The sequence below is a fragment of the Balaenoptera physalus genome, assembly GCF_965194825.1.
Source record: "Balaenoptera physalus genome assembly, chromosome: 3".
Classification (NCBI taxonomy): Eukaryota; Metazoa; Chordata; class Mammalia; order Artiodactyla; family Balaenopteridae; genus Balaenoptera; species Balaenoptera physalus.
The window spans coordinates 27754068-27774551 of NC_138890.1; the positions used below are offsets into that span (position 1 = coordinate 27754068).

The window sequence follows — 20484 nt, forward strand, 5'->3', positions numbered from 1 at the left end:
ATTCTGTCTCACCGTTGCTAAGTAGAAAGCGCTGCTGCCCCTCCCACCACATGCAAAACCCAAAGCAGTTCAGCTCAAAGCCACCGTGGGGTAGCAAAGCTCACCTTCCAGTGAGGAGGCTCAGACACATGAAGGTCAAGTGGAGACTGTGCCTCATGTTGAGGAGCTGCTTATGCAGAGAGGGGCTGAAGTAGAAATACCTGGGGAAACAGATGGGGTAGGTGAGAGGCAGACAACCCAAAAGGCTCACCTCCTCCCAGCCCAGCTTCTCTGTCCTGTGGGGTGTCAGTTACAGCATTTTCTCCACGTCTGTGGGGAGCAGCCTCTTCCCACACCTTTCCGTTTCAGCTCCTGCCCACTGAGTGTCATCCAGGAGTGACTTCATTTTGAAGGATCACATTTTAAATCCAGCCCAAATAAAGGCTGAGGACTTGTTTAGAGAGTGGTTCACCAGAGCAGAAATGTAGCTGGTCCATCCTGAGCTGCATATCTGGGGAGCCCCAGGACTGTCCTCACCCTGTCCGTGTCCTGACTTTGCCAGGAAGGACATCCTCGACTACACACTCCCCCCGACCATGCCATGTATCTGAGGGTCTAGGCCTGTTAAGCAGGTCACGTAGCCAGGAAATGAAAACTTCCCGAGGACCTCCATGTGCCAAGGAATGTGTTAGGTACTTTCCCACAGATCTTCTTGCTCTATCCTCACAACGGCCTTGTGAGATGGGCAGGTTAACCCCTGCATTGTGTTGAGGAAACAGAACTCACGGAAAGGTCACTGTGCCAGTGAATGTCAGAGGAGACTCTGAAGCCAGGGCTGGCCGCCTCAAGACCCAGTCACACTGGCTGCTCTCCCAGCCTCCTGGACCTGCTCCCTGGGTGCTTTGAAGCAGTTCAGCTGCTGTGGGTGAGCATTGTATGCGTGCGGACTGTCAGGGTAGGCATGGCCCAGGGGCATGGCCTCCTCAGGTTTGGGAGCTGCTGTCAGATGTCTCTGAGAGAGCACCAGACAGCCAGGCAGGTGAGCCTGTGACCTGTCATGCTGGTGACAGCAGAGTGGAGGTTCTCAGGGTGGGGGTGAGGGCTCAGGTCCCATTCCCAGGCAGATCCAGGTTGGGTCATCCCCTCTGCTTTGGTAGCTTCTGTGAACCAGGCCACTTTCTGGAGTCTTGCCATTCTGGGGCTTAGGGTGCAATTCAGCCATTAATTAACATTATTTTACTTACAAAACAAACACATGCTTATTGTAGAAATGGAAATGAGATAGAGATGTATACAGTCAGAAGTGTAAATCTCAGTGATGTGTCATTGTAGGGTTATCAATTTAACGAACGTACACTCTGGTGGGGCACGTTGATGGTGCAGGAGGCCGCGCACGTGTATGGGGCTCAGTTTTGCTGTGAACTTAAAACTTCTCTGAAAAGTAAACTCTCTTAAAAAAAACAGTGTAAATCCCTCCCTCACTTCTCTCTAGTCTCATACCTCCGAGATGATCACTGTTAACAGTTGTTTTATCCAAACATCCACTATGTTTATATATACACATATACCTTTGCAGGAAGAAAAATATTTAACAGCAAAATTGGGATGATAGCCTGCATATTTTTTTGCTATTTACATTTTCACTTAATAATAAAAGCAAATCTTTATTGAATATTGAATGCATGCTTGTACTGTGCCAAGAACCTCTCCTGTCCTCACAACAACTTTTTGAAGTAGTAACTACCATTCTCATTTTACAGATGAAGAAACTGAGGCTTAGAGAGGATAAGAAAAGTCCCAAGGTTACATAACATGTGAGGGGCAGAAGTGAATCCAGGTAAGCTGAGCCAAGAGCTTTTTTTTTTTTTTTTTAGCATTTTTATGGTTTTGTTTATTTCACTTGCACCTTTTTTTAAAAAAATTGAAGTATACTTGATTTACAAGTACTTTTAATCACTGCACCTGACACATGCTCTTTCCCAATGTCAGTGGGACCTTTCCATGTCAATTCCTATAGATCTGCCTCATTCTTTCTGATGGCAGCAAGGTATTTCATAAGATCAATGTACTAACATTTATATAACACATGTCCTATATAGACACTAAGTTATTTCCAAATTTTTTACTGTTACAAAATCAGTAATGAACATCTTTGCACATATGTAAGCTCCTGTAATTCTGCACTCTGTCATGTTTCTCTACCTCAGTCTTTTCCTTCTCACGCATCAACAATACCATTATCAATCCACCAATGGTCTTAATCAAACTTTCTCCCTTTAGTTCATTTCCTCAACCCTTGTCCTTCCCATTATCCCCAGCATCGAGTTTAAGAAGCAGAGGTAGTTCCGACATGTGCAGGTTTCCACTCCCATTCCCAGAATCGCCATCACATAAATACTGTGAGCTCCAAACTTGTCATATTAGCCTCCTTCCTACACAGGCACTGTTCCCCTGTCATCAGTCTCTTCAGTATAGACAAAAACACTTATGGGGAAGCAGGAGTGGAGCCTGAATTAGGTTGAGGTGAGGAAAGGCATTATTACCATGCGTCCACCTTGAGAAAATCACAGAAGGTGAAGGTGTGCGGTGTGTGTCCTGGGTGGCAACGCAGACAGGGGCACCTGTGGCTCGAGTATCAGACAGAAGGTGCTCTACTCTTACTCTGCGCTTGCTCTGAGATTGTATTACTTCTCCCTGAGGTTCAGTTCCCTCCACTGTAAAAGGGATAGGAATCAATAGTTCTTCAGATGATGGTGAGACCTGATACAAAGTAGGTGCTCAGCAAATTCCAGACCCGGCCCCCTTCCCTCAGTCCCAGCAGGGCTTATATTTGGATCCCCTTCCCTTGCCTCCCTTCAGGCACCAGGAGGGGCCAGCAGTTCCCTTACCAGACAGCTACCAAGGCTCCGTTAGGACAGGTCCTTCAGGTCTTCACGCTGGGCTTTCAGGTAGGGCATGGTCTTCTGGGTCCCCGAGATTCTCCCCATCATCAGCCCTGACCCCCTGGATGCAGACACACAGTCACTCTCTGATGGAGTGGATCTCTCTGTGGGAAAGACAGAGCTGCAAGACCAGCCAGGCAGACAGGTGGGTGGAGCCTCTGCCAGCTCCTCCTCTGGGTGGAGCTCTGACCAGGTTCTGGGTGTCTGCGGGAATCCTCAGCTCCGGCTAGGGCTGCTGGCTGCCAAGAGTTTGATTCTGAGTTGTGTCCCAGCCATACTCCTGGACCACAGCCAGAAAAGACTCTTAAGATCAAAGACCCATGAAAGTCAAATAAAATGGGTAATGCCACCCATCATGTCTGGAAGATGAGTCTCTAGTTCTGAATTTGGAGGACACCCCTCTGTCCTGGTATAATGGAATGGGGGTTTGCAGTGCGTATGACCTTGGACAAGCCACTCCACCTCCCTAGTCCTCAGCTTCCCATCCATAAAATAGAACTTGACCATTTCTAAAATTCTGATTCCTGGTTATGTATTTGAAAAGCTTCTTTGGGATCAATAGAGAGCCTTGTCTATGTAAAAGGAGACTTGCAAATGCCAGGACCTCGTGCTTTCCACTCTGGGAAGTTTCAAAAAGAGACATAGGGGTCAAGAGAATGGGGGATAGAGGCTGAACAGGCCAACCCAGGAAGAGGTAGGAGAGACTCTGGGAGAAATTTGGCTAGATTTCTAGGTTGCTCCCCCTTCCCCATCCCTACCCCTCACGCAGAGGATTTTCCATTCCCCACAAAGTCCATTTTAGGAGCATCCTTCTTCCATGGCCAGTTGAACCTCCTAGCAGAAGTGCTTCACAGTGTTCTCTGAGCCCTGAGTCCTCCCTGTCACTATAGCCAGTGGCCTCAAAACTCACTCTTGGCTCCGGCCCTGTGGGAAGGCACAAGGAATTCCCTGGAGGCTTGGCCTTGCACCCTGAGAGAGCTGGGAGCCAGGAAGGGAGTCAAATGGAGAGGCCCAGGAGAGAGCTGAGTCTGTGGCAAGAGGCCCTGCAGCACCTCCTACCCTCTTGACATAATTGCTGAGCTCCTGCCCAGACCCCTGCCTGTCTTGGAGGTGGGAAGGTGGGGAGATAGGGAGACAGTAGAAGAGGGAGCAAATGGAGCTTCAGGAAGTGAAAGGAGGTAGGAAGGATGGAGTGGGCCTCCATGTACACAATGCCCCATAGATGCCTTTGGCTCCAAACTAGTTTCCTTAGTGTGCCCCTGGAGCCCAGCCAGCTTCGCAAACATTTCTGTGCTGGTTGGTGGGGAGTAGGTGCCTGAAGAGAAAGCTCTTTGATCTCTCCTGAGAGGCCTCACTTTCACCGGAGAAACTTGAAGGCATCTGGAAAAGGAATGGTTGAGGATCCAGTTTCAGGTTCTCAATGAATGGAAAGTAGTTTGGGGCTTTTCTCAGAATTTCCAAGATGTTCTTACATAAAACAAAGGCTCAAAAGTAACAAAGACAGTTTGGAGCTGGGAGATGGGGATGGGAGGAGTGGGTATCCTCTGGCTCAGGAACAGTGAGACAAAAGAACATTGGGCAGCTAGCTGGGTGGCTTTGCCAAGTTACTTAACCTCTCTGTACTTCAGTTTCCTTATCTGACAAATGGGGATGATATCATTGCCTATCATTCAGCAATGATAGGTTTGATATCATATCCGAAATCACCTGGCATTTTGTACCTGGCACATTGTAGATGCTCAGTAAGTTGTTCTTTTTATCTGATGTTGTCAGTATCTTCTCATGTTTGTACTTACCTATTTAATCCTCCATCCATCTAAGTATCTATCTATCTATCTATCATTTACCCAACCATCCAGTATTTAATCTTCCCAATCAGATTGTTAATGCTTTCATTGCATGGGCTTAAATAAATAAAATGGTAGTGTTGACACTTCGCCTACCTAATGCCTACCCTAGTTAAACATCTTGCAAATGAAGTTTTATGAGTTTCAACAAATACCTTTTTCTATAAGTAAAGTTTTGTTCGCATACAGCTTGCACGTTTGTTTACGTGTTGTCTGTGGCTGCTTTTGCACAAGGACAGAGTGAGTAGTTGTGAGACCAGGTGGTCTGCAATTCTTTTCACTGCCTGGCCCTTCAAGGACTTTGCTGACCCCTGTCCTAGGTCACAGTCAGCAGGTCCACACCAAGCTGTCTGACTCCAGGACCCATACTCTTACATTCACAATAGACCCACCTCCTCACGCATGGTCCAAGGTTCGTATTCCTGAAAGTTCTTGCTTGGAGGATAAAAAGCCGCAAGGTGCTTACTGCCTCATTTTACACGTGTGAATTTCATATGTGTGAATAATTAGCACCCAATTTTATTTGTGCATCCAGGGTGACTCCTGGACGCCCAAGGCTGCCCTTGTATGGACAAGGGGATGTCCTACGTACTCCTGAACTCTCTAAGTGGTTATTGTGCCCTTGGGTTTGGGAATGAAGAACAAGCTAATTGCACAGAGAACTGTATTCAGTACTCTGTAATGACCTATATGGGAAAAGAATCTAAAAAAGAGTGGATATATGTATATGTATAACTGATTCACTGTGCTGTACACCTGAAACTAACACAACATGGTAAATCAACTGTACTCCAATAAAAATTTAAAAAAAACAAATGAAGAGTTTTAGTGGTTTTCAAGCCTTTTGGTTAAAAATATAAAAAATGCAATAATCGGTTTGCAAGAACAATTGATCGACCTCAGAGAAGATAGGAAGTTACCAGCTGAATTTAAACAAAAGCCTTTGCATAGTTGGTTAAGACTGAAAATTTTGTATGTTAGTAAGCACAGCCATTACTGTGATACATTATCACATTTCCATTTGTGATACCTCTCTGAACCTTAGTGAGATATCTTTTTTCAATTCTGAAAACTATGAGAGCCAAGTATCAAAATAATTTGAGCTTAGGGCTTCCCTGGTGGCACAGTGGTTAAGAATCTGCCTGCCAATGCAGGGGACACGGGTTTGAACCCTGGTCCGGGAAGATCCCACATGCCGTGGAGCAACTAAGCCCGTGCGCCACAACTACTGAGCCTGCACTCTAGAGCCCGTGCTCTGCAACAAGAGAAGACCCCGCAATGAGAAGCCCGCACACCTCAACAAAGAGTAGCCCCCGCTCGCCGCAACTAGAGAAAGCCCGTGCGCAGCAACGAAGACCCAATGCAGCCATAAATAAATAAATAAATAAATATTTAAAATAATTTGAGCTTAAAACCAGATGGTCTAAGTATCGAATGGCAGAATGTTAATATGAAGATAAAACAAACATAATAAAACATATCAACCACGTTGCACTCACTGCAAATATTAGTATTCATAATAATTCCTTTCAGTGAAAAGTTTTTTTGTATGGTTAACAAAATCAGAGCTTAAAAAGTAGTGTAATTTCATCTCTAGCACATCCGTTTAAATACCTTTCTATGTCTTACTGTGATATTGTGATTTATAATAAGAAATATGTATTTGGTCTTCATCCCGTTCCTGGCACGGAGCTCCTAAAACCGTTGGAATTCCTTAAGTGATAAGAGCTATAAATGGTATCTTTTGTTATGAGGTGACTTTTGGACTGACCCTAGGTCACCTAGGGATGAGGGCTGGTTGCCAGAGGAGACAACTATGTGATTAGAGATTTGGAACTTTCAGTCCCACCCTGGACTTCCAGGGAGGGAAAAGAGGCTGGAGGTTGAATCAGTCACCAGTAGCTAAAGATTTAGTCAATCATATTTAAGTAATGAAGCCTCCATAAAACCTCAAAGGGACAGGGTTCAGAAAGCTGGGTTGGTGAACACTTGGAGATTGGGGAGAGTGGCATGCTAGGAGAGGAGAGGGAAGCTTCCCATCCTTTCCCCATGCCTTGCCCTATGCATCTCTTCTATCTGGCTGTTACTAGTTATATCCTTTTATAATAAACCAGTAATCTAGTAAGTAAAATATTTCTCTGAGTTCTGTGAGCTGTTCTAGCAAATTAACTGAATGGGAGGGAGCCCATTGGAACCTCTGATCTATAGCTGGTTGGTCAGAAGCACAGGTGACAATCTGGACTTGAGATTGGCATCTGAAGGCAGGGGAGGGTGGGCAGTCTTGTGGGACTGAGTCCTTAACCTGTGGGATGTGATGCTATCTCCAGGCAGATAATATCAAAATTGAGTTGCATTGTAGGATACCTAGTTGGTGTCAGAAATTTGCTCGTTGGTGTGGGGGAAAAAACCCACTCACAGGAATTGGGTGCAGTCATTACTTAAACATATGTAACATATATTAGTATATTAGGAAGTAAGATGTGTATATGGTTTCTAAGTAACTAAGTGTATGTATATGGAGGGTATAGGATCAAGAAGGTATGGAGACAGTTGGGCCAGGCTATTCTTTCAGCTTCCAATTGAGTTTTGTCTACCACATATCACCAGACTGGTCTTCATAAAAACCCAGAAGAGATCAAATTACTACTCTGATTTCTGCTCTCTGTTGAGCCTCCCTCTCCTAGAAAGAGTGGCAGCCCTGCATACCTTCAGGGGCTGGGCAGGTAACTTGATGTAAGAAGACAGGCTGAGTGTAAGGCATGGTGGGAACCATGGTGAACAGGAGAGTTCTTTGCCTAAAGACATTTCAACTTAAAAAATTGGACAGACAAGAGAATTGTGACCCCCTGAACAGGTGAAGGCTGACCTTGGAAAATGCTGTCCGTCTCTTGCTGCATCCTCCCAGATGCTTTCTACATTGTGGTCATTGCTAATTCGTGTTGATCTTTGCCCTGTGCTATTCCCTCCTCCTGGCCAAGTAAGCTTTAGTTAAATAAGCCTGATTCCATCTCCTCTTTGGAGCTCCTTGACTTTTCCTCCCTGGAGCTGCCCTCACAGGTTACTTTTGTTGGGGTTTATTGTTCTCAACATGTCGATAACCTGCCTGTCTCCATCACTAAGTTGGTGCTCCCTAAGGTCAGGTTCTTTGTCTTCTTAACTGGTGCATCCCCAATATCAAGGCCAGTGCCTTGGTCACATAGTGGGTTCTCGAAAAGTTTGCTGAGCCAATGAATGAATGCAAACAATGGCACCTGTATACTGGGTAACAGCAATGTATTATCAGCTTTAGTATTTACTTCTAATTTCTTTTTTTTTTTTTAACATCTTTATTGGAGTATAACTGCTTTACAATGGTGTGTTAGTTTCTGCTTTATAACAAAGTGAATCAGTTATACATATACATATGTTCCCATGTCTCCTCCATCTTGCATCTCCCTCCCTCCCACCCTCCCTATCCCACCCCTCTAGGCGGTCACAAAGCACAGAGCTGATCTCCCTGTGCCATGCAGTTGCTTCCCACTAGCTATCTATTTCACGTTTGGTGGTGTATATATGTCCATGCCACTATCTCACTTTGTCACATCTTACCCTTCCCCCTCCCCATATCCTCAAGTCCATTCTCTAGTAGGTCTGTGTCTTTATTCCCGTCTTGCCACTAGGTTCTTCATGACCTTTTTTTTTTTTTCCCTTAGATTCCATATATATGTGTTAGCATACTGTATTTGTTTTTCTCTTTCTGACTTACTTCACTCTGTATGACAGACTCTAACTCCATCCACCTCACTACAAATAACTCCATTTCGTTTCTTTTTATGGCTGAGTAATATTCCATTGTATATATGTGCCACATCTTCTTTATCCATTCATCCGATGTTGGACATTTAGGTTGCTTCCATGTCCTGGCTATTGTAAATAGAGATGCAATGAACATTTTGGTACATGACTGTTTTTGAATTATGGTTTTCTCAGGGTATATGCCCAGTGGTGGGATTGCTGGGTCGTATGGTAGTTCTATTTTTAGTTTTTTAAGGAACCTCCATACTGTTCTCCATAGTGGCTGTATCAATTTACATTCCCACCAACAGTGCAAGAGTGTTCCCTTTTCTCCACGCCCTCTCCAGCATTTATTGTTTCTAGATTTTTTGATGATGGCCATTCTGACCAGTGTGAGATGATATCTCATTGTAGTTTTGATTTGCATTTCTCTGATGATTAATGATGTTGAGCATTCTTTCATGTGTTTGTTGGCAATCTGTATATCTTCTTTGGAGAAATGTCTATTTAGGTCTTCTGCCCATTTTTGGATTGGGTTGTTTGTTTTTTTGTTATTGAGCTGCATGAGCTGCTTGTAAATCTTGGAGATTAATCCTTTGTCAGTTGCTTCATTTGCAAATATTTTCTCCCATTCTGAGGGTTGTCTTTTGGTCTTGTTTATGGTCTCCTTTGCTGTGCAAAAGCTTTTAAGTTTCATTAGGTCCCATTTGTTTATTTTTGTTTTTATTTCCATTTCTCTAGGAGGTGGGTCAAAAAGGATCTTGCTGTGATTTATGTCATACAGTGTTCTGCCTATGTTTTCCTCTAACAGTTTGATAGCGTCTGGCCTTACATTTAGGTCTTTAATCCATTTTGAGTTTATTTTTGTGTATGGTGTTAGGGTGTGTTCTAATTTCATACTTCTACATGTACCTGTCCAGTTTTCCCAGCACCACTTATTGAAGAGGCTGTCTTTTCTCCACTGTATATGCCTGTCTCCTTTATCAAAGATAAGGTGACCATATGTGCGTGGGTTTATCTCTGGGCTTTCTATCCTGTTCCATTGATCTATGTTTCTGTTTTTGTGCCAGTACCTTACTGTCTTGATTACTGTAGCTTTGTAGTACTTCTAATTTCTAATAATAATAAATACATACCTTCTTCTTTCACCCTTTCACCCTCTCCCTGCAACCTCCCTCATCTCCAAGGTATAAACTTTCAGACTTTATATGCTTAAAGGAGTGGAAAAAAGCAAAAAGGCAAGTGGTGAAAGTTCCTTTCTCGGCATTGTCTCTGCAGTGGAGACAAAGCTTGAATCCAAGACAGTGGTTCCTGTATCAGTGGTTCCTGTGTCAGAATCACCAGGGGTGATTACAACACGTTTTAACAGGGGTTAAAAACACACCTTCCCGGGCCTCTCCCCAGATTTGCTGAATTGGAATCTCAAGAAACAAGGCCAAGGAATCTGAATTTTAATAAGCTCCCCAGGTAATTCTTATTCATTCTAAAATTTGAAGACTACTGCTGACAGGTAGATCTCCCATCTCATTCACTCATTGATTTGGTATTACTCAATACCTACTAAGCCTGTGCCAGGCACTGTGCTAAGTGCGGGTGGAATATTGCTTGCTGACTCAATCACACCTGCTCCTTCCTCTTTTAAAACTCACAGTTTAGAGATGGAGACAGACAATAAAGAAGTAAAGGAACATATTCACTACAACTTGTGATAAAAGCTGTGAAGGAAATAAACAGGCTGTAATAATAGGGATTAAGGAGGAAATGTCCCTTTGAGAGTTTGACATTTAAGCTGATCCCCAGAGGATGGGAAGGAGTTGGGAGGGCACAGGAGGCAGGGTGGGGGCTGGGAGGATACCTGTGGGAGCGCCTGGTCCAGGGAAATGAGTTTGGACTGGAGAAGCTGAGGGCTGGCCTCACACCTCCTCAGGCACCTTCCCATCTCAACTCTTGGAAACTGTAATATCTGCAGTAACATACACACTAGCTTTGACTTTGATCCTTCACATCTCCTGGGGTTCAGCCAGACTCCCATTGTCCAATAATCCCAGAAGCCAGGGGGATGTTCCACTCCCTCTCTCCACCCCTGGCTTCTTTGTTCTTGTTCCCTCAATCAGCCTTTTCTTCTGAGTGGCTAGGTCACGGACACCTTTAGAAGACTGTGCCAGAAGTTGAGAGTATTAAAGACCTTAGAAATCACTCCCAAGCCACAAACACAATCACTGGCACTGTTGGCTATAGGGCAGGTGGAGAAAGGTGGGCTGGACTGACCAGGAAGCAGTCCCAGTGAGGGGACCATCCACGCCCGTTACTGTGCACCCTGGGAAGCTGCTCCCCCTGGGAAAGTGGCTGGAGGAAAGATTTGTTGCAGACAGTGTGTGCCATGGCAATGGAGCTTCAGAACCAGAAGAGGGCAAGCTGTCTCACCAAGCCTCTGCCATCACTTTATTGTAAAGAACTCATGCCCAGTGCACCCAGCCTTACCAGATTCCCTCCACGCAAAAAATGAAACCAAGAAAACGCAAACACAACCTTAATGTCATTGCCAGAGGGTCAGGCTGTATATATAGTACATTACCTTTGTTTGTCAATATGAGTCCCTGGTCAGTTTCTGGGGGTCCTTGAACCCAGATATTCATCTGCATTCCCTGCAACGTTGCCCATGTTCCAGAGCCCAGTGGGGCCTCTCATTGCTGTAAAGGGGTCCAGAATATGGCACAGTGGCATAAAAGTTATTTTCAGCAGAAGGCATTTGGGCTCCTGATAAAAAATGTCTTATCTGCCTAAAAGCATTGCTTCCCAAAACAATTCAAAAAACTTAATTATCCTACAGCCCTTCCCTCAGTACAACCAGGGAGATTAATCCTTACCGCCAGAGATAAGAAGTTTCCACATCACACCTAAACAGGCATTGTTATAAAAACTATTACGTCTCCCATCTATTCTCCTAAGGGCTATTTATCTTTCCTAAAAGTCATTTGTTTTCCCATAAGTGCCTTTTCTCCCTGTCCTCCACACTTCTAAGAAGTCACTCTTTTTCTGTAAATGCCCTTCTCCCCCTCCCCTTCCCCTTTTAAGATGTTATATAAACCCCCAGTTCTAACTGCCTCTTTGAGTCCTATTTCTTTGTGAACTCCCATATGTATGTGAATAAAAAAAAAAATCTGTCTTTTCTCTTGTTAATCTGTCTTTTGTCAGTTTAATTCACAGGCCCCCAAACACTAACATAAGAGGATAGAGGAAAAGTTTTTTTCTATCCGGCAACTCTATTTCATTTACCAACTTGCCCCTGCCCACCCTGGATCCCTGGCATCTTCCCCAGAAGTCATGAGGAATTTGAGAAGGGCTTGAGGGTCTATTTATCACAAGGGGATGAAAAGTCTCTGGGGTGAGGCCAGCAGAGCTTGGGGCACTGGGTCTGGTTTGGGATTAGAAGTTTCAGTTTACATGGCTTTGTAGAACAGAGCCCAGGTATTAGAGTCAAACCTGGATTCCGATATCTTGGCTCCGACGCTTCCCACTCTGTGATCTTGGTCGATCACCTAATCATTTTGAGCTTTAGTTTTTCATCTGTAAAATGGGGATAATAGTACCTACTTTGTGGCATTAGCATATGTAGAATACCTTGCCCTATGCCTGGCACACAGGTGGTGCTTAATAAACATTTTTTAGCTGTCATTTCAGACCCAAGACCCTGAGTGGCCAGTGGCAGCCTCCCTGCCTAGTGCCAGAAGCCTCCCAGCCTGAAGCACTAGGATCAGCATACGTGGAAGGGATCTTTGCAGGACCTGGTTCTCAGAGTTCTGCAGTGACAGTGGCCTGCCAGGGCATGTCTGAGGCCTTGGGATACAGATCTCACATGCTTGGGATTTACTTCAGTGACCTGCAGAGCAGCTCATTACTACCCTCAAGGCCAGCCCAAGTCTAGTCAGCTCACTGCTTCAGATAAAAGCAGGCCCACAGCTAAGTTTCCTAATTCTTAGAAAGATAGGACTTTTATTACTTTTCCTTCATCCTTCCAACAGAATTTGAGAGCCTACAATGTGTCAGATGCTCTTCTAGGTGTTGGGGATGCAGCTGTGAACAAACAGGCAAAGTCCTTGCTTTCATGAAACTTCTGTTCTAATGAGGGGGACACAAACAGAAAATAAATAAACCCATATGTAGATGCTAAAGAGGATGGGGGTGGTAAGGGTTCTATTTTATATGGGGTGATCAAGGAAGGCCTCTCTGAGGAGGTGATGTTAGAGGGAGCCCCTAAAGGAAGGGATGCTGCCCCATTCCAGCTTCCCTCCTCCAACCTCTTGTCAATACTTTCTGAAATTCTATTACAATCAGATGTCTTCCCTGCTTAAAAATCCTTCAGTGGATTTTTTTTCTAGATAAAGCTGTGCACCTGAAACTATCACAGCATTGTTAATCGGTTATACTCCAATATAAAATAAAAAGTTTAAAAAAAAACAAAAACAAAAAGCCCTTTTGGCATAGCATTCAAATGCCTTCAGGATCTGGCCTGCAAGATACTAACCCTCCATCACTCCCTTATTCTGCAATTGTTGTTCCACACTGACTGGCTTACAGGCATCCAAATGCCCCCAGGAGGTCTCTTGCACTCTTTCCCTCTCCCCTTCCTTCCCTCATCCATCTTTGCACATACTGTTCCCCTGCCTGGAACATCCTTTGTCTTCTCCCTCCTACCCATCAGGCCAACCCCAACAAGTCCCTCAGAGTCCCTCCTGTTCTACCTGGTTTTCTCCCCACCCTCTGTGCTGACCTCTCTCATAGCAGGTACCACACCGTAAACCAAAGAATACATCGCTTGTATTCTTGCCTGGCCCCCACACCAGACTATGAGCTTCTAGAGAAACTCTTCACCTTTAATGCCCAGCATAGAACCAGATACTCAGTAGGTGCTGAATGAATTAATGAAGGGAGAAAAGAATTTGTTCTCTGTCACCTTATTGAGCCCGTCCAGCATGGCTTATTTTATTCAGCAGGAAAACTAGATCCAGCCTTTTTCTCCCAAGCAATGTCTCTTTCTCTCCACTGTCTCCTTAGGTTTTCTTTCCTCTGTTTTCTCCTTGTTCTCCTGTCTAATGCTGTCTGTCTCCCTTCCTGAGTCTCCTCTGCAGACCTATGTCTCCAGGTGAAGGTCTGGGACCTGGGCCTGCACATCTGCAGCTCTGTTCAAACCCCTCCCAGCTGACGGAGACCTTTTTCCTGATGACCCAGACTTCCTCTGGGGACCCAATTTGAGATGTGCTGTGGGTCCTGGTTGGCTAGAACTGAGACCATATTAAGTTAGAGGGCATTTGCCAAGCCAGGTGGAGCCCACCTGGAGGCCACCCAGATCCGAGGACAAAGGCAGGCATCGGAGCTGTCCATATTGCTGCTACCTAGATCCTAAAGGATCATCTATGTGGACCACATTGACTGAAGACCAGACTTGGCCTTGGGGATTCCCTGGCCACCACCTTAAATACATGGCCCCGCTCTATTTTCCACTGGTATCCATTCTGGTCTTGAACTTCAGGAACATTCTGACCTGATATTTGCTTAATTCATTATTTTGCCTTGAACATGGTGACCAGACTGTCTGACCTCTGGTCATTCTCTCAATGACCACATCTTGCTGCTTGCTTTCAATTATTTCACATTCCTTGATTGGGTTGGGCCCCTTGCTAGGTTCTAGGTCAGAAGTCAGCAAATGTTTTCTGTGAAGGGTCAGGTAGTGCATTATTTAAGACTTTGAGACATGCTGTGACTACTCAACCCTGATGTTGTAGCACAGAAACAGTCACAGGTATTAGGGAAATGAATGGGCGAGGTGACGTTCCAATGAAACCTTATTTACAAAAACAGGCGCTGGGCAGGATTTGGCCCACGGCCTGCAATTTGCGGACCTCGTCTCTAGACTGGTGATGAGTCATGAACCCGAGCATGTGCCTGGAGCTCTGCCCACTTGAGGTGATTGTGTTCCTTTGAAATTAAGCGTTTGAAAACTGAATTCATTTCTGCGACTCTCCCCACCAAATCAACAACTGTTCCCTCTTTCTTTAATATAAATTCCCATTAGATTTGTTCCCCAAGGCCTTCCAATCAACTTTCCTTATTTCTTTTCTTAACCCCTTCCCTGCATCCCTGAGGATACAGTCTCAGGGTTGTCACTTCTCCCCTATATTCCATGGATGACCCCTTGCTTGGGCCCTCAGGACTGCTTGCTGGAGTTGTTATAGCAGTGTGGTCCTAGCCGGGGCCAGTTGGCCTTCACCCCGAGGCTCTCAAAGCTGTTCCACCCAAGGTCATTGCAAACCCAGACCAGCTTGGGTGGGACAGGGTGTTCCTCTCTTCACTGGACGTAGATCTCCTTTTGAGGCTAAGCGACACTCTTCTCTCATCAGAGAGGAAGAACATAAAGCTGGGCTAATCCACCATCCCTCCTTTCATAGCACCCCCCTCCAATCCCTCCAGCTCCTTCCCCAAAAGCCACACCCAGTGCTCTGCCTTAGCTTTCACCATCATCCTGGAGTGTGTGTATCATTCATTTACTCAAAAGTACTTGTCAGGTGCCTCTTACATTCCAGGTGCAGAACAGACATGGTCCTTGCCCTTACGAGCATCCAGGTCAGCAACCGTTTTCTGAAAAGGGACAGATAGTAAATATTTTCAGCTTTGTGGGCCTTGTGGTCTCTCTTAACTCTGCTGTTGTAATGCAAAATAAGTCACAGACAATACATATACAAATGCTCATGGCTGTGTTCCAATAAAACTTTATTTATAAAAACCAAGCAGTGGGCAGGATTTGGCCCACAGGTTGCAGTTTGCCAGTTACAATTGTTGTACCTTTTACAACAGCTTCATCCTGGTGCTGTCTGAAAACTATGATTCTGTGAAACACCAACATCTGAGAACTGAGAAGTGCATGATTTCTTAAGAAAATGCAGTAGCACAAAAACCTTAGGACAGTGTATTTGATGACTGAAAACTAAAATGGTACCCAGCTCAACTCAAACAGAAGTTCGGAAGTTTGAGTGATAGAAGTGAAGGTAACAATGGGGGCATGAGTCAAGAAGTGTTGCTTGGTCCTATCTGGAATGAGAGCTGAGGTTCAGGGAAGTTTATAGAAGAGGTGATACTTGAGCTCAATCTTGAAAGGTGAGAAGGTGTCAGAGGGAAGAAGGGCATTCCCAGTGGAGGGAACAGTGTGAGTTGAGGCATGGGGACTTGACACTAGTGTGGCATGGGCAAGGTTGGAGAGTAGGCAGGGTGCCTCATGGTCACCTCTGAATGCCATGCCCAGGAGTTGGGACTTTATTTTATGGGAACTAGGGATTGAAAACAGGGAAGTGACATGATCAAATTTATGTTGTAGAAAGATCACTCTGGCAGCTGCTTGGTGGAAAGACTGAGCTGGAGAAACTAATGGTAGGGATCTCAGCTAGGAAACCAGGGCAGTGGTCCAGGCAGGCACTGATGTGGGCCTGAATGAAGGAGTCTGACCTGGGCCAGTCACTTCCCTGTCTGCCCCTCAGATGTAAATTAGATTATCTCTAAGGCTTGTTTGCTTTGCCCAGGGGCCTCAAGATACTGGGGAGGACACAACGTGAAGTTGGGGCCACATTAGTCGGGCACTTTTTCCCTGGTGGGTAATGCAGGGAAAAGACTGGGACAACAATCTCCAGGAGGGTTACGGGGTGGCTGGAGACACTGAACAGGTCCCAGTGGGCAGAGTGAGCCCTGTGAGATCTGGATCCTGTCCCTGAGACACTGAGTCAGGCTGGAGCCTGTCCAGCCAGTTAGAATGGTGAACACTATGCTGAACTATTCAGAATGTTCTGAGGGCGAGACACAGCCATCCCATGGAATCATCAGATACCCACTTCTGGTCTCAGCTGCACTGTCCCCTGCCTGGTTTATGTCAGTGTCTTCCCAACTGCTTCTGCCCTGTCAGCCATATTTCACATTCACCTCCCTAGCCTTTCCAGCCCCCTACCCTGCTCTTTCCTTTTTCTTCATATCTTATCCCCTTCTACCACCTTCCATAATTCAGTCATTTACTGTGTTTATTGTTTGTCATCCATTGGGCTCCTCCCTATAGAATGCAAGCTCCACATAGGCAAGGCCCTTCATCTGTTTTGTTCCCTGATTTCCAGTGCCTGGCACATAGGAGGTATACAAATTTGTTGAATGAACCACAGCTACTAAATGCTGTTGGCATTCTAGGATTCCTGTTCTGTGGTCCTTGCCCAAGGACACACAGCCAGAGAGAGACTGACTGCCAAGTCCATGTCCCCTCCCCCAGGCCTGGCTGAGGCTGAGCTGAAGTGGGCTGTGTGAGGTGGTCTCAGCCTCTGGACCCCCACTGCACATTCCCTTGACTGAACTCCCTCAGTCCCCTGGGTGGCTTCTCAGTATCCTGCTCAGCATCCCCTCTTTCATATTGAAAAGGGGGAATTCCTCGGCTAAGGAGATCTGCCCTAGTTGGAACCTGGAGCAAGAGGCTGTACTGTAATGGCCAAGGTGGCGGGGTTGTGTTGAATTTCCTCATGCTTAAGAATAGAGGTTAGAGACACTTGGCTGAGGGTGGGGGAGTGGAGGTGGGTAGCAGGCAGGGAGGTGATCTGGCAGAGAGGCAAGGCTTTCACAGAAGAGCTAATTCTAGTGGTGCGTTGAAGACCAGTCCTCCGAGGTTAGAGAATTCAACCCAGCCCATTTTTGCCGCAGGTTCCTGGCTTGCTTCCACCCCGTCTTTCCCTGAATATTATAGACGTGTCACTCCAAACTCAACCTTAGAACATGGCTTTCTAATCCCTGTAGTATGCATGTACTTTGTAAGCATTCGTGCAGCCAGTTCAGGTGTGGCCATGGATGTGGCCTTGCCAGACCTTCTCCTGGGTCTCCCCAGAGGTGCCAGCCTATTGCTGATGGCATCTCTCCAAAAGGCTGGGGCACCTGCCTAGAACTTAATGAGGTGCTGAGGTCTCCAGGAAGGTCATTCTGATGTGACCCCAACCTTCTCCCCTTCTCCCCCTCTCTGTTCTGCTGCCGCTGCACCCCAAACATACCACGTTCAGTCACGCCTCTGGGCTTTGCACACCCTGTTCCCTCTTCCTGGAACACCCACCCTGCTCTCCCCACTGAATTGCTCCTCATTCTTCAGGAGCCAGACCCAGTGCTGGTCTTTCCAGGAGGTCTTCCCTCTCCCTGACCCCTTACATGTGCACACACACACACACACGGATACTCTGTACACAGACATATACATTTATCTTCCATACACACACACAACATGCACACACAAAGACACACACGCACATACACCACAAACACTATTCACACATAGACACACACACATATACACTAAGTATATATATAATACATATGTATCCATAATCCCTTCCCCTATGCATGTACACACACCCATAGTCCCTTCCAGATACCCCCACTCGCACATATACATATTCCACCTTCCCTGAACACATTCACACACCCTCCTGCCCTCCTGCCCCCCCAACGACGCACGCAACACCCAGCCACCCCCTTCTTTATGCTCCATAGCTCACTAGGCAAAGCTGTCTTTTAGCAGGTTCTGCACTGGACCATGGTGTATCATCCCCTGTTCCTCAACCTGGGCCAGAAGCCCTGTCTGAACCCCAGTCCCTGACAGAGCGTCTGGCACACAGGAGGGACTGAAAAGTGATTGGGAGGTGGGGACCGAATCAAAGTGAACTCATGAATGAAAGGTGGGTTGAGATGAGCCCTAGAAAGGATTCAGGCCTGGTGTTCTTACCAGGAGCGTGCAGCCCTGGGCCCCGGTAGAGTTGAGGTAGGACAAGGGTATCTTTACTTTGAAAACCAAAAATAAACACAAAAGCAACAAAGCAATACACCAACTTCCCAGGTGAGTCAAGGCCACCAGCCCTCTTGTTTTCGGAGAAGGGAAGTGGTGGCCCCAGTTCACACAGTGCCCTGGTGTGATGGTGTTGACTGAGCCAGCCTTGCGGAGCTGGCTCAATGTGCAAACATGGTGGAGCTGAGGAAGTGTGCAGGCTTGGGAGTGGAGGGTCATTTGCTCTGCATGCGGTGTGGATGGGGACCATGAAAACCTTTGCTGGGGGAGGTGGCAGGGTGTGGAGCAGTACTTCTCAAGTGGAGCAGTTTTGTCCCCAGTTGGACAAGGGGCAATCAATGTCTGGAGACACTGTCACAACTTGGGTGGGGAGGGGCAGATGATACTGGCGCCTACCAGGAAGAGGCCAGGGATGTTCCTATACACCCTACGATGCCTAGGCAGCCCCACCCCCAACGAAAGAACCGCCCAACCTAAAATGTCAACAGTGCCCTCTTGAGAAACACTGGTGGAAAGAACACGAGTTTTTGGAAGTGGTGTGAATCTCAACTCTGCCCCTTCCTGCCCATGTGACCTGGGACAAGTCACTTCCCTGCGGCCTCTGAACCTCGTTTTTCTCACTTGCAAAATGGGATACTGGGCTTCCCTGGTGGTGCAGTGGATAGGAGTCTGCCTGCCAATGCAAGGGACACAGGTTCAATCCCTGGTCAGGGAAGATCCCACATGCCGTGGAGCAACTAGGCCCGTGCGTCACAGCTCCTGAGCCTGTGCTCTAGAGCCCGCGAGCGGCAACTACTGAGTCTGTGCTCTAGAGCCCGCAAGCCACTACTACTGAGCCCGTGTGCCACAACTGCTGAGGCCCGCATGCGGGCAGCCGGTGCTCCACAACAAGAGAGGCCACCACAGTGAGAAGCCTGCGCACCGCAATGAAGAGTGGCCCTCGCTCGCTGCAACGAGAGAAAGACCGCGTGCAGCAACGAAGACCCAACACAGCCAAAAATAAATAAATAAAATTTAAAAATTAAAAAAAAAAAAGGGGATACTTATGTCTGTGTCAGGGGCTTATTGTGAGGATCACAAATACACAAAGCGGGAATTCCCTGGCGGTCCAGTGGTTAGGACTCTGCACTTCCACTGCAGAGGGCCTGGGTTCCATCCCTGGTTCGGGAACTAAGATCCTGCAAGCTGCACGGCGTGGCCAAAAAAACAAACAAAAAAGAAATACATAAAGCATCTACCTAGCTGAGTCACAGGGTGAATGGAAGGTGTGTGATTAACGACGGCCTCTCTCCAGCCCCAGAGCCTTCCAGAGCCAGACTCCCGAACCCAGGGTAAGCGACCTCCACCTTTTCCTCTGCCGTGCCATTTTCAGATCTTCCTCCTAGTGTCTCCCTGATCACTTGGCTTCGGAAGGCTCCCTGTTCTATTACTGGCCTTCCTCTCTCCTCTCTTTGAACTCTGTGTCCATGTGGGATGGGGTTCTGAGCCCTTCATCTTCAATCCCCCACCTTGAATATACATACATCTCTCCTTGACTGGCTATGTTAGCTCTAGACGTGTAAAACATTCCTTGGACGTGGGGCACGGGGTATGCCTGTGTGTGTGCTCTTGCACGTTCATGCTCACATGCCTCTGTACACTTTCCTAGTCCTCTGGTGTGATTTTTCAGAAAGGAGATGGTAGGGGAATTCCTGATTTGGAGGTGCAGCATTTTCATTTCTAAACATGTGTGAATTCACATCCTCAAGTATACTCGTGATCTAAAAATAAGAGGTTATAATAATAATAAATGCCCGCGACTGAAAGTGAAACTTCCCCGTCTTCTCCCAGTTTTGCTGTAACTCTAGCTTTTAGAGGAAACTGTCATCCTTGTTTGGACAGAAAAATGTCAAAGAACACCAGAAGGGAACTGTGAGTGCCCCTTACTCTTCCTGAGCTTCTCTGGGCATTGACACGTTTTTTTTTCCCCCCACAAATAGTTTGTCTGTAGCATGTATTTTATTTAAAAATAATAAACTTGCCTTTTGGTGTTGTAGGGGACCAGAATTTGCCACCCTAAAATATGTCTCTTAGGCATATTAATTGTTTTAAGCTG

General features: G+C 46.3%; 1 protein-coding gene across 2 annotated transcripts in view; it reads right to left on the minus strand.

The window, feature by feature from the left end:
• Positions 1-15174, minus strand: part of GABRP (gamma-aminobutyric acid type A receptor subunit pi) — a 38451-nt gene extending 23277 nt beyond the window's left edge. Inside the window, exons 1-2 of one of the 2 annotated variants that reach the window (XM_082456504.1) lie at positions 2868-15174; positions 105-200 (exon numbers count right to left, since the gene is read on the minus strand). In XM_082456504.1, the coding sequence (XP_082312630.1) occupies positions 105-157 (53 nt within the window). In that variant the 5' untranslated portion in view covers positions 158-200; positions 2868-15174. Of the gene's footprint in view, positions 1-104 lie in introns of both variants that reach the window. The other variant, XM_082456503.1, reaches the window with a different exon arrangement.
• Positions 15175-20484: the final 5310 nt, after the last annotated feature.